This window comes from Mycteria americana, chromosome 5 (assembly GCF_035582795.1).
Source record: "Mycteria americana isolate JAX WOST 10 ecotype Jacksonville Zoo and Gardens chromosome 5, USCA_MyAme_1.0, whole genome shotgun sequence".
Classification (NCBI taxonomy): Eukaryota; Metazoa; Chordata; class Aves; order Ciconiiformes; family Ciconiidae; genus Mycteria; species Mycteria americana.
In genome coordinates this window covers 71446212-71458549 of record NC_134369.1, presented here as the reverse complement: position 1 = coordinate 71458549, position 12338 = coordinate 71446212, and the positions used below count along the sequence as shown (strand labels likewise).

At 44.7% G+C, this 12338-nt stretch overlaps 1 protein-coding gene across 5 annotated transcripts in view; it reads right to left on the bottom strand.

The window, feature by feature from the left end:
* MAP4K5 (mitogen-activated protein kinase kinase kinase kinase 5) overlaps positions 1 to 12338 on the bottom strand; it is a 71168-nt gene that overhangs the window by 42817 nt on the left and 16013 nt on the right. For all 5 annotated transcript variants that reach the window (XM_075503970.1, XM_075503969.1, XM_075503973.1 and 2 more), the window contains exon 3: positions 7040 to 7097. In XM_075503970.1, the coding sequence (XP_075360085.1) occupies positions 7040 to 7097 (58 nt within the window). The remainder of the gene's footprint in view (positions 1 to 7039; positions 7098 to 12338) is intronic.

The following is a 12338-nucleotide window of genomic DNA, read 5'->3' as shown; positions in this document are numbered from 1 at the left end:
TCAGGCGTTCAGCCCTGGGTAACTCCTAGACAGATGCAGCGGCAGTGTACTGAGCTGCACGCCCAGCTCTCCCAATAAAATGGTGTTGGTGATGCCAGCCCGATGCCACGGGAGGTGGCAGCCAGCAAAGGAGCACAGGAATCAGAAGCAAGGGCTTTTGGCAGTGTCTGACCAGCCGCTGTTCAGCGCATAAAACCTGCGCCTATTTAAACCGCCATGTACAAAGGACACGATCCCAAGCCTGGCCAGGTTACACAATACAAGGCAGTGAAGGCGTAAGCGGCGCTGAGAAGTTATTTTCGTATTTCAACCCCAGGTGCTGCCAACAACAGTTCAACCCCTGCAGGCTTAGTTTAAATAAGCCTCAGGCTTGTTCTTCTCCATAGCTCAAAGCATCTCTAGGGAATTTATTATACAAAGAATAAGGCTGCATCGCTGCAGTACCCTTCTTCAGTCCCCAAAACACCCTGGACTGACAGTGCAGCTCCGCTGTGCTGCAGTCATGGTCCAGAGAGGACAAACCCCCATCGCAGCCTGACTCAGCCGCACGGCTGTGTTCCTACGTGGAATACGAACCTCCGCACCTGAACCATGAGATAGAAAACAAACGTAACAAACCAGACCTGGCTTTGAATGTACCGAGCACAGCACATCTCACCTTTGGATGATTCTTTTCCCTTGTACAAAATCCCTTGAACAGTTCTACCTCCAGTTTAAGATCCAGCCTGAAACAGGTAACTGGCTACTTCTGGCCTTTACAGGGATCTCACACAGAAAACACAAACATTGGGCCAAACAAAAACCAGCAATGAGATTGCTCTGTAACCTTGCAAAAGGCACAGAGCACGACAGATTACCCCCAGCCCTCAGAGTGTCAAAGGTCTCCGAGGGCACCATTTATCATTACAGCAGTATTTACAACAGACATCAGTAAACTTTTAAATATTTTATTACATCTTCCTAGGAAGAAAGTTCTATGGCAGAAAACTACACTGGCAAATAGCTACCTCTTTGTATTGACTCCCCTCTCAATTCATCTGCTAAACCCATAGAAGGAAGTGGCTTTAGTGTTTCAGATGGTTTTGGCTTCTACGCTGCTGAGTACAGTTGGATTAGTTTCTGAAATAAAATTGGCTCCCAAATTATTTGAAGCATTTGTACTCAGTGGATGCTGGGAAATGTCATTAGCGTGCCATAATACTTTTGCCTAATGCTCTCCAAAGTCTATGCCAAAAAAAAGTGAAAAACACTGTCTATTTTGATTTTAGCAGCACAGCTTAAGTAACTGTGGTAGCAGATCTAGTGTACTGCCCAAAAATTCAAATAAATTAATGGCAGTAACCTTTTAAGTAGAGAGTTTATTTCTTTTGTCTGGAGAACAGACGAAGGAAGGTAATAGCAGATGAAATAAAATACGTATTCATGTTGGGGTCTCGGCTGCAAGTTGGAGTCTCTTCGCCTACCAACTCCCTCGCTACCTGCAGTAGATGAGGGAGGAACACAAACAAACCACAGTTCATCCCCGCCCGCCATTTCAGCAGTTTTGCTAGGTCTCCCAAAATACTGCCATCTTATTGCGTGCAGTTTCTTGCAGCTTTAATTCAACGCATTCCTCACCTCCTCTGGTGCACTCTTCACTTCAGAGTCTTTTGTCTTCTGCTCCCAATTCCCCCGTCTATGTATTAACCGAGTGTTGAGTTTGGAGCTCTTATTTTTCCATCCGCTAATTAATTCCTATCTATGAGCCACCTCCTCCTCTGCTCCAGAAGATGCTGTCTGTAACTCACAAGCCTATTTCTCTGGCGACAAACTTACAAAATTCATTACCAATCTTCTTGTAGCTGTGCCCTACGGTCTGATAGGAGCTCGTGCTGGTGCTCGCAGGGGCTGCCCTCCCCGGGGGACCGCCACAGCTAGCTGCAACAGCTTCTGACACTGGCCTGGTCCAGGAATTGATGGTGCTCTGCAAGTACAGTCCTACAAAACTATTCAAAACCCTTAAAATTAGTCAGAACATTGAAGCAGGGATCAGCTGATTTTTTTTTTTTTTTTTTAATCTGGAAGATTTTGAACTGTCATGCCTTCCTGCAAAGACAATAAGCTGCTGCACAGCCCAGCCACCCTGCAGAGGCAGCAGACATCCCAGAGAACTAAAAATAAGTAAGTAAACAAATGCTGTGAACCCTCCTTAAAAACAAAACAAACCCCCAACAAGATCTCTGCCGAGAGGCTGTGGGTGTACATGCGATGAATGGAGACCAGGTTGGCAACGTTTAGAAGATGGATTAAAAAACAAAACCAAAACAACCTAGAAGAAACCGCTTTCCTGTGGCAAGCCAGACCAACAACATAATGGAACATGGAAGATGTGGTCATCAATGCTAATTAAAATGGGGTTCTCAGTAGTGGTGACTTCGGGCCAGAGCCCTGCACTTTTCACTGTAGTGCTTTAGCAGCACCGAGCAAAGGTAGGAGCTGCTCGGCCTCCGACGGTTCCTGCTCTTCCCTCAGCTCTAACAGCAGAGGATTCGGCCTCTGCTTCAGTTCAGTTTTCAAAGCAGTTCTTCAAATTCACCATAAAAACAGACCTACTTCACTGGGATCAGGTGCAGCAACGTGAACCCTTGAGAAAGCCTCTCGCTCCATTAGCAATAGGTTAACACCATCCTTTTTCTATCATTAAAGCATTGCTCTGCCCCATCGGAGACCTGCTGGGAGATAAAACCCAGCGGCAGTTCGCTCTCCCCGGTCTCGCTCAGACCACAGCCCCAAACACTGGCCACAGCATTTCACGTGCTGCCGAGCAGGGGCTGAGGGATCCCTGCTGTGGCTTCCACTGCGTTTAACATTGCCTAATTAGTCTTACTGCTGCAATCCACGTACGTAAAACCAGCCCTGGTTCGCTAAGGCAAGGTTGGTAGTCACAGTCACCCGAAAGCAGTGGTTGTAGCTTCTCCCCTGAGCCCTTCCGCGCTTCTTCCACCTTCAGCCTTCAAAAACAACTCTTTGGCTGCACAGTGAAGTGGATCGCAGAACCAACCAGAATTAAAAGTTAACCCTGCACTGAGTCAGGTATGGGGCCCTTCAGTCCTGCATTCCGTCTCCAACAGAGGATGCCAAGGAAGTATTTAAAAACAGACCACACAGGGATGCTTCCCCCAAACACCCTCCCCACCTCCAGAGATTTATGGCTCAGAAAAACCTCTCAGTCACAGATGGGATCTTTGTATTTAATAGTCTTTCATGTATTTTTCTCTCACATAAATTTGTACAGTTGCTTTTTCCACCTATGTGAACACAAGTTAATACAATGAGGAGTTTCACAGCTCTTGCAGAGAAAACCACATTTCCTTGTTGCTCAGAGCCTGCCATCCGTTCGCTGTACCCACTGCCAGCTCAGTCCCCTCATCTGCTTTCACCTAAATACACACCCTGGTACAAGGGACGCAGTACCAGGGGGAGCGGATGAAGCACACAGGGCCAAGAGAACTATCCTGCCCGTTGCTGTGTACTGCCTTTCAGTTCATAAAAGCAATCCCCAAACAAGAAGAAAACCCACGCTGTGCACTGTGTTAAATAATCAGAGGGCAACAGGCAGTTCTGCTCCAAAGAGGTTACCACCTAATGAGATCAAACAGCTGAGGACTGAAAGGACCGCTGAAGGAGTCAAAATGGCTTGTAGAGGTCACGCTGGTGGGAGCCAAGGCCATGCCCAAGGTTTTGCCCGCTGACCACCACTCTCTAGGTCATACGATCATTAACTCTGGTGCGAATAGGCAGGTTCAGAAATTCAAGACATTTATGTAAAGGGCCTGCGCCACAGCCACTGACATCTGAACTGTGTGCTGTGCACGAAGCTGGATTTGCAGAAGACCTCGCCGACTCTAGAGAACGAGAGCTGCCACGGAAGCAGCGGTACCACCAGCATGGCCTGGCTGCTCTTTGCTTGCTTACCCGAGCTGGTATGCTTCAGCGGAAACTTCAAGAAAGAAGGAAAAGAAAAGCTAAAGAATCAAGCTGAGCCTTTCTTTTCATTTACTCACTGGAATTTTTCAAATTTTTCCGACTGAAAAAAACGTTCAGATTTCAGGAACTTTTAACTGTTAAAAAAAATAATTAAAAAAATCACTTGGAAATGAACAGCTAGGCTCATGGGAAATCTTACATCAAGCAGTCCAGAGGACAACATACTTTAATTGGATGTGGGAAACCCCGAATTAATTCTTCCATGATCATTTTACAAAAGAGACTAGCCATCACCCTGAACACCAGACAACAGAGTCACTCTCGTGTGCTGTCTAAATCAATTCACGTTTAATTTATACTAAAAGTATATGAAAAGTTTCAGCAGAAATCCTTAAAACCACCTTGGAATGCCTTACAGCTCAGCAGGGCAACCAACATCCCGTGAGGAGGGAGACGCAACTGCTTGTCTTCATTGTAAATAAGACAAAGATGGGTCTGAACTCCTCTTCCCCTATATTCTCCAGCCACGTAACAGACGGGGACTCCCACTGTCTCCCTCTCCCACTTTATAACCGGCACTTCAGTCTCCCTGATATTCCAGCTTGGGATGAAGAAAACAAGGGCTGGGGTGAAGCAACCAAAGCACTCCATTTTAGAATGTTCCCAGCCCTTTTCCCCCATGCTTCACTTTTATTTTGGTAAAAACTACTTTGGTGAGCTAACCTAAATTCATGCATAGTTGCTTGAGCATTTCAAAATGGCTGAAATAGAAAAAAAAAAAAAAAAAAAAAAATTTGAGAGATTCCATGCAAGATTCTTACCTTAACAAACATTAAGGATTTTTTGGAAGACAAAAAAACCCCAACTGTAAAGACATTATCACTCTTCCTTCAAAGTTTTGATCTGGGATTTCACAACTAAGAAATATGGGGTGAGGCACACGCATTAAGCATTGATCCTCCTGTCAAAGGTTTGAAAATTATTATTCAAGGGTAACCGACGTGTTGGAAAAATTCAGCTGGCCTAGAATTCAGCTGGACAATACTAAACTTTTATGAAAAATGAACATACTTACTGCTGTTTAAAAAGTCTTCTCTGAATCTTTATTCATATGGCTAAAATAAAAATTTTAAAACATTTGGTTTCTAAGACTGACTCTCCGATCACTATATATACCACTGGTCGTAGAGTCCTCAGTGGGAGAGGAGCTGGTCAGATGTCTTGGGCAAGCAGCGAAGCACCATTCTGCTAGCTCAGATTTAACAGAAAGCTGGAGGAACTACAAAACACAACAGGAGGATGGGCAGAGGCAACTCTCAGGGCTCAGCTCCTCAGGGATGCACATTTGGAGAGAGCGGGAGAAGAGAGGGCAGCCTTTCTGTTTATCAAGGACCTACAGACATCAGCAAACTCTTTGTGTAAGAACCCATGATGCCTTTCAACCCGAGTGACCGAACAGAACCAAGCAAATGAGACAACGTATTTTCCTAAGCAAGAAAGAGGAAAATAGCACATCCACCTCACTTGCTAGCAATGTATTGACACTGTGAGCTCCCCATCAAAATTACAGTCTTTTAACACATACAGTCATGAAGAGATGCTGCTTTTCAGGGACTGGAGACATTTCAGTGCTGGTCATCAAAACCTCGAATCACAGAAGACAGGTTGGCAGGGACCTCCAGAGATCTCTGGTCCAGCCTTCTGCTCCAAGCAGGGCTAACTGCAGAGGCAGGTCACGTTGCTCAAGGCCTTACCCAGTCAGCTTCAGAAAATCCTCAAGGATGGAGATACACCACCTCCCTGGGCCCTGCCCCAGAGCACAAACACCCTCCTTGTGAAGAATTTTCCCCACATCCAGCTGGACTCTCCCTTGGTGCAGGCTGTGCCGGCTGGCTCTCACCCCTTTGCTGGGCACTCCTGACGAGAGCCTGGCTCCAGCTCCTCTGCCAGCCCACCGTGGAAGACAGTGGTTAGATCCCTCCTCAGCCTTCTTGTCCCCAGACTAAAAACCACTCAGTTCCGCCAGCCTCTCCTACGTCATGTGTCCTTCCAGATTTTCCTCCATTTTTCCTGCCTAAAGAGGCTGTATTTATTCCCTGCAGCACTTCAGTCATGGAAGCTATCTCACTGTATCTCCATAAATCCTACTACTTTCTTAATCATCCCTTAATTGCATCGCAGGCTACAGGTGTCAGTCCACGAGCACGGGGCAAGCACACATTCACAGGAGGAGCCTCCCTCAGCCCCTGTGCCAGAGCCAGGACCCCGAACAGACACAGCACAGCAGTTCAGGCAAACCACAACCACAGAGAGACCAACATGGCAGAGACACACAGAAGAGGACTATGCTAAGGAGGGATTTGACAGGTATGCCAGTGACCAAGTAATGAGAGATTACTTCTTCGAACAAATACAACATCCTCAGGTGGGACTGAGTTGTGATTGAGGAGATAAAAAGCTCCTCACTTCCATGCAGGACACAATTTCTGATTTCAACTCTCTGTGCAGGACTCGGATTAGGCTTCAGCTCAGCAAATCTCGTGGGCAGCAAGTGAGCTTCTCCTGCGTCTCCTGCTCTTAGGAGGAGTGGCAGAAAATGCATGGGGAAATGACAGTACGAGCCATCCTCCTCCCTCAGCACAGGTTAGAAAACAGACGACACATTAAGAAGCAGAGGGCTCTGTTTTTCCCAGTGCACCTTTGGTGGGGCACTAGCAGCATTGCCTGGTCCCTTCCCCCTTTCAACTCACACAGCCTACCAGCTCCCCACTCTCTCAGAGCTCACAATTTACCATCTGTCCTTAATCTTCTCTTTGTACTAACAACACACTGTAACTGCAACATCTTTTTATGCAACAATCGATAAGGCAGATAAGAACAAACAAGGAAATAGTGAGCAGGACATAGCCAAAAGTCACGGTACATCCTGCAGTGCTTCCTGTCATCTACCAGCAGAAACTACAAAAAAACCCCAAACACTTCTTTTGTCTGGAGCTTCACAGCCATGTGAAAATAAACATATGGAAAAAATGAAAATGCAATTCAAAAATACAGAAAAGAATGTAAAACTTACCAGGCTCTAACTTGATTATTTTTACAGCAGCCAGTTCTCCTGTATGAAGATTTCTAGCCTGAAATAAGAGAGTTAAGACATATTTAATTACACTGCAAAGGCATCTCACACAGTCTTACAAACTGTGAACAGATATGTGTTACAAATATGGCACAATGCAATTAGCTGAGAGCAACCTGGGTGAGGATTACCTGGTTTTGGTATTAGCACAGCATCAACCTAGTTAGAGTTGTGAAGCGTTACTGGCAGTTCCTTTCAAGACTTTAAAAAACCCCAGCTATCCGCCAGCAAATGAGAGTTCACACCTCTCAAATACCATTTTTAAGGGTTGTTGAAACTGAGAAGTTTCTGCCATCCGTGCTCGCTGGGGTGGTACAAAAGCACTGTGCTGCAACATGGACTGTCAGGACATGGAGCGTGCAGTGCTCAGCCACCCATCTCGTGGTGCTAAACCTCAGCGTGCTCGGAAAAGTGGAACCGATAGATGGAGGGGCAGATGCAGCATGGCTGAGTCACAGCTCCCTGCGAACAACTTAACTCTGAAAACAAACTTTCAGCAGACCCTGACAGAGGCGAGCAATCCCCACCACCCTCGAGAAGACGACACGGTAGGGAGCTCCAATTAAGCCTTTACAGAACTGCCTTCTCCGGGTTCGCTGTAAACTTCACACTGAGAATTCAGTGCCGGAGGAAAATGTTACAGGAACCTCAGATACAGAAAGTTTTAAGAGGGGATTTCATTAACACTTTTAACTCTAGTAAAATGAGCTCTAAATCACTTGGGCACCGTAACCAGAGCTAAACTATATTATTTTTGACACACAACTTGATCCAATTAGGCACTGTGGCATTCCCCTTTTGCTGATCATCCAAAAGTTACAGGAGTCTAAACCCAACCGTTTCATTCTTACCCTACCAAACATGCGGAGTCTTCTGAACATACAAAATCTGGTGAAGAGGTAGATTATAGAAAATCAAAGGAAAACCGGGTTAGGTGAAATGGATTTGGGCAGTTACTTAAGATGAGGACGCAGAGCAAATTTGCCCCTGTGGACTGAACTGAAGGAAGCCACTACAGAACAATACACTCTTCTCTTGTGTATGGACAAGAAGAAGTCTTAATTTAACAACAGGTAAAGCAAGAACTTGAAAGATGAACCCCTCAGTTTTGTCAATGCTTAGTCAAGCTTCCAAATTAGGAAAGGCTTTCCAGCCAGGGAAAAAAACCCACAACCAACAAGAATTGGCCTTTCAAAGTCCTGTAGTGCTCAGCCAAGAGATGGGTGTCAAAATGCGTGCCAAGGACACAAATATGACTCAACTGAAGTCAAAGAGAACCTGAACAATTGTACAACAGAACCAAACATCCGAAGCCAACAGACCAAATCACTGAACACAGGAACAGATAGTTATCTGCTAACCACAAAGGAAACCTTTACCACTTCTTAAAGTACCTTCCTACTGGAGGTGTTTTTAGACCACAACAAAATCATTGGTACCCTTCAACATCCAGAAAGAGCATGCATCCAAGCATGGACAAAGGACTGGGACTTCTCTGGTACTGTTACACCTCACAATACCATTATGAAACACAGATGTTCCCAAGAGACGAAGCACACGCTCTGTCTTGGTGAAGCCAGGGAACCTCCGCTATCCATGCTTCTATCCACAAGCAGCTAAGCTGTTCACATAAAGGAGACTGCACAGTTTCCAGAAGATCAGCTTCATTTCTGAAGTACAAAAAAGATCATATTCCTTACAGATATTCCTTTTCCATATAAGCAATAACTGCCACTGCTACTGTTACGCTGAAGCCTGAAGGAATGGATGTAGTCTGCCAAAGGTCTTTGGTACGCAGACTGCTTGGCAGGGGCTCGAAGGTTCAGGACGGAGGAGATGACTGCAATTACTGGCTCTCAGCTCTCACACATGATAGGCCACAGAGCTTCACCAAATTGTGTCCTGCTGCTATCCAATACTACCATTAAGTTTTCGCATATAATCTATAGCCTGGACATGGACTATTTCGGGTTTCAACCATAGAACTTTGTCTGCTGGAACGGAAAGCTCTCCAACGGGTTGGTATTTATGAACTAAACACATGAAGTTATCTGAGCCACTCGCCCTAAGACCGGTTTTCTGGTCCTACAGTTTAATCTTCCAACCAAACACATTCTCGAGTTGATGACACCAGGACCACACATGCTACTTAACGCCTACCGTGCCAGCAGCAAGGGCAAAAATGCTGAGTATTCCCTGATCCTCAACATCCTTGTTTGGATGCTCACAGATACAGGAGCTGTCTTAGATCTTCAGCCTAGACAGTCGTATTGCAAGCATGCAGCAAATTACCCAAACTGCTTCCCAAGAGACGTCACCTGCCCACAAAAATCGACTGATGGCTTTTGTTCCTTCATCTTGGATTGCACCAGCTTTACAGGGGCACACACATCTCTCTCTGCTGTCACTCTTGGTTTTTTTAAGCTTTTCTCTTCCATACCTTTCTGTCAGCTGAAAACTTGATCAATAATTAATTACTGTTATCTTGCACATCATTAAAAATGGAAGAAGGCGAGGGATAAAAACTGGTTCTCCACGGTACACACCTAGATATGAAAACTGTCAAATTAGGATTCCTCAAATCATTTTGAGAGATGTTAGTTAAAGAAATTCTCAACTCATTTCCTATGGGTGACTACAGTTTGCATCGTTCTACTTTTTCAAAAAGGACTGTGTAGTATCAAGGAACTCGCAGACAGGAATGCACTACATCAACATTGCTGGCTTTGTGAATCAAACCTGAAATTTTACTACAAATGATATTTGACAAAAATGTAAGTTCTCCGTAATCTTCCTGATGTGAATAATTAATGATCTATTTGTCTTATTGATATACTTCTTCACTGGAGGCGGGGGAATTGAAGTAAAGCTACGAAATTATAGTTCTCCTAGTCATCTTACATTTTTAAAGCCTGACAGCAAAATATCTGCCTCCTTCCCATCCCCTGAAATTTCCTCAGTATTTCAAGTCTTAATTCAAAATTAGCTGAAACCAACCAGAGGCCAGGGAAGTTGTTCTCCCCTGCATGTCAAGTAATCCAGACCTGCCAATTAACAAGTATAGCTGCTGTTCCATATCTCATGTGCTATTATTGACATAGCAAGTTATCATTTATACACATTTATCACATAAAGATGACATATATATCATGAACTTTGATGATATCTTCTGAATTCCAATATTTCTAATATTTCAGTGTAATGGAAGACAAAACCTGTTAGATTTCTTATTGTCTTTAATTTTCCTGGCCTTGATTCCTTCATTATGTAAGGAAGTCTCCTAAGAACTCATCTTGACCCTGAAGGCTAAAAGACTAAAGCTGAGCCCACACGCCCACCAGCAACATGATCCAGTTCCCACGTGACAGAAGTGGAGCCCAACTTCCCCAACAGATCAGGGGACTTGCTGCAAGACTTTCCCCAAGAGAAAGACAGAGCTTTTGCTAGCTGTTAGTATTGATCTTAATTTTATTTAACGAGACTCAAAACTGAAAATTATGCTCTACATTACTCAGAAGGAAAATTAAAACTATAGGATTTTGGCAGAAGGATTGCAAAGCTCCAACAGAAAACCTGACCTACACAAGAATGGGTCCAGAACAAGGGTATATTTGAATGAGGTGAGCCACAGAGTCAAATTTATTTTGCTCAGTGTCATCTACAGAGTATATTTACTGGGAAAGAAGAGCTAGGTAATGGTCTTTTAGTCACCTCTTCTTCAGCTGTCCTACAGCCTGCTATAGGATGAGTGACAGCATCCCTCTGAGCACAGCTCTTCCAGAATATTTTAGCAGCGAAATACTAATACTACAGAACATCACACGGAGTCTGTGTTCAAAATAAAACAAAACACAAGTACACCTTTTTCTTAATATCCCATCGCATAGTCGTAGCGACCTAGGGGATTACTTGTCACTAGTTTAATGTGACAGCACAATAATCATTACACTTTTTTCCCCAGCATATGTCGGCACCAGCCAACACAACCCAGATTCCCTCAAGCATACACACAGCTGTACCGGAGCAGATTAAAGGTTCCTTTAAACCCATGGTCCTGTCTCAAACAGTGGATGCTTCAGAAAGTGCTTAAGAGCTGAGCAAGCAAATGGTGACACTTTCCTGATGCACTCTCCCAGCAACTGAGCGGGGATCCACGGTGCCTTCTGCAACAAGGACTAGCTGCAGGCAGAGCGTTAGGCTGTCAATCCAGGAGCAACACACGTTCTTCCAACCTAGGTACAACATCAGTGGCGTGTCCCAAGGCCGTGCTTAAAAATGAGAGGTGGACTATTAGCAGGACTGGGGTTTTGGGAAGTTGGGAGAGTTTTATGATATTACACACAAAAAAATCATTGAGTTTTCCCACCGAGACTTAACGTTCTTCTTGGAACTGCATCAAAAAACTGTCGTGGGACAGTGGAACCCAACGTGATGCCCATGGCAATCCCTGTGTACGATGCTTCCCACTGCACACCCAAACAATGCACACGAGAAAACACATATTGGGTAGGACACTTTCTGTAGCTAATGATCAGAAATAACACAGAAAACTGGTTTCAGAACTGGTTACGCGCTCTGCAGTTTTGGTTTATTTATTTTTAAGAATGCAAGCCAGACAATTCCACCCCAAGGAGTCCACAGTACTAAGCTGTGTGAGATGGACAAGAACTGGAGAATCATTTCACTTGGACATCTGAATGCAAGTTTATGTGCTCAGTCTCCTTGTCCAGCCACTTTCTCCTTCAACACTGAGGAAGAGAAGGGGAAGATGCAGACAGCAATATCACTCTCACAGCCTCCAAATTAGTATTTTCAATTTCCATGGTGAAATCCCCTCCTCGCCCCAACATAGTTGTCTGATGTCCAGCCTTGGATCAACACCCCAATTCACCAGAACAGCCATTTGTTCAACCGTGTCTTCATTTAATCTAATCATAATTGCAGCTCCTGTGGCAACCCTGCCATGCATCCCCATCTTATTCATTCCTTGCCAAGCTTCACTCATCAGTGACCACGACATTGTGCTGTCTCAAGTGCTGCCTGCTTCTCCTCAGTTACTGCGTATACCTTCAAAAGGTACCCTGACCTCCTGCCCAGTGACTGAAATAGAAGTTTCTCATCTGCTTTGTACTTTCTGACCTCTTACACTTTATAACTCTTAACCTGCTCTATGCGGTTTTGAAATTCCCATTATGCTGCATCATTCTTTTCATATCTCACAGTATCATCAAACAGACCC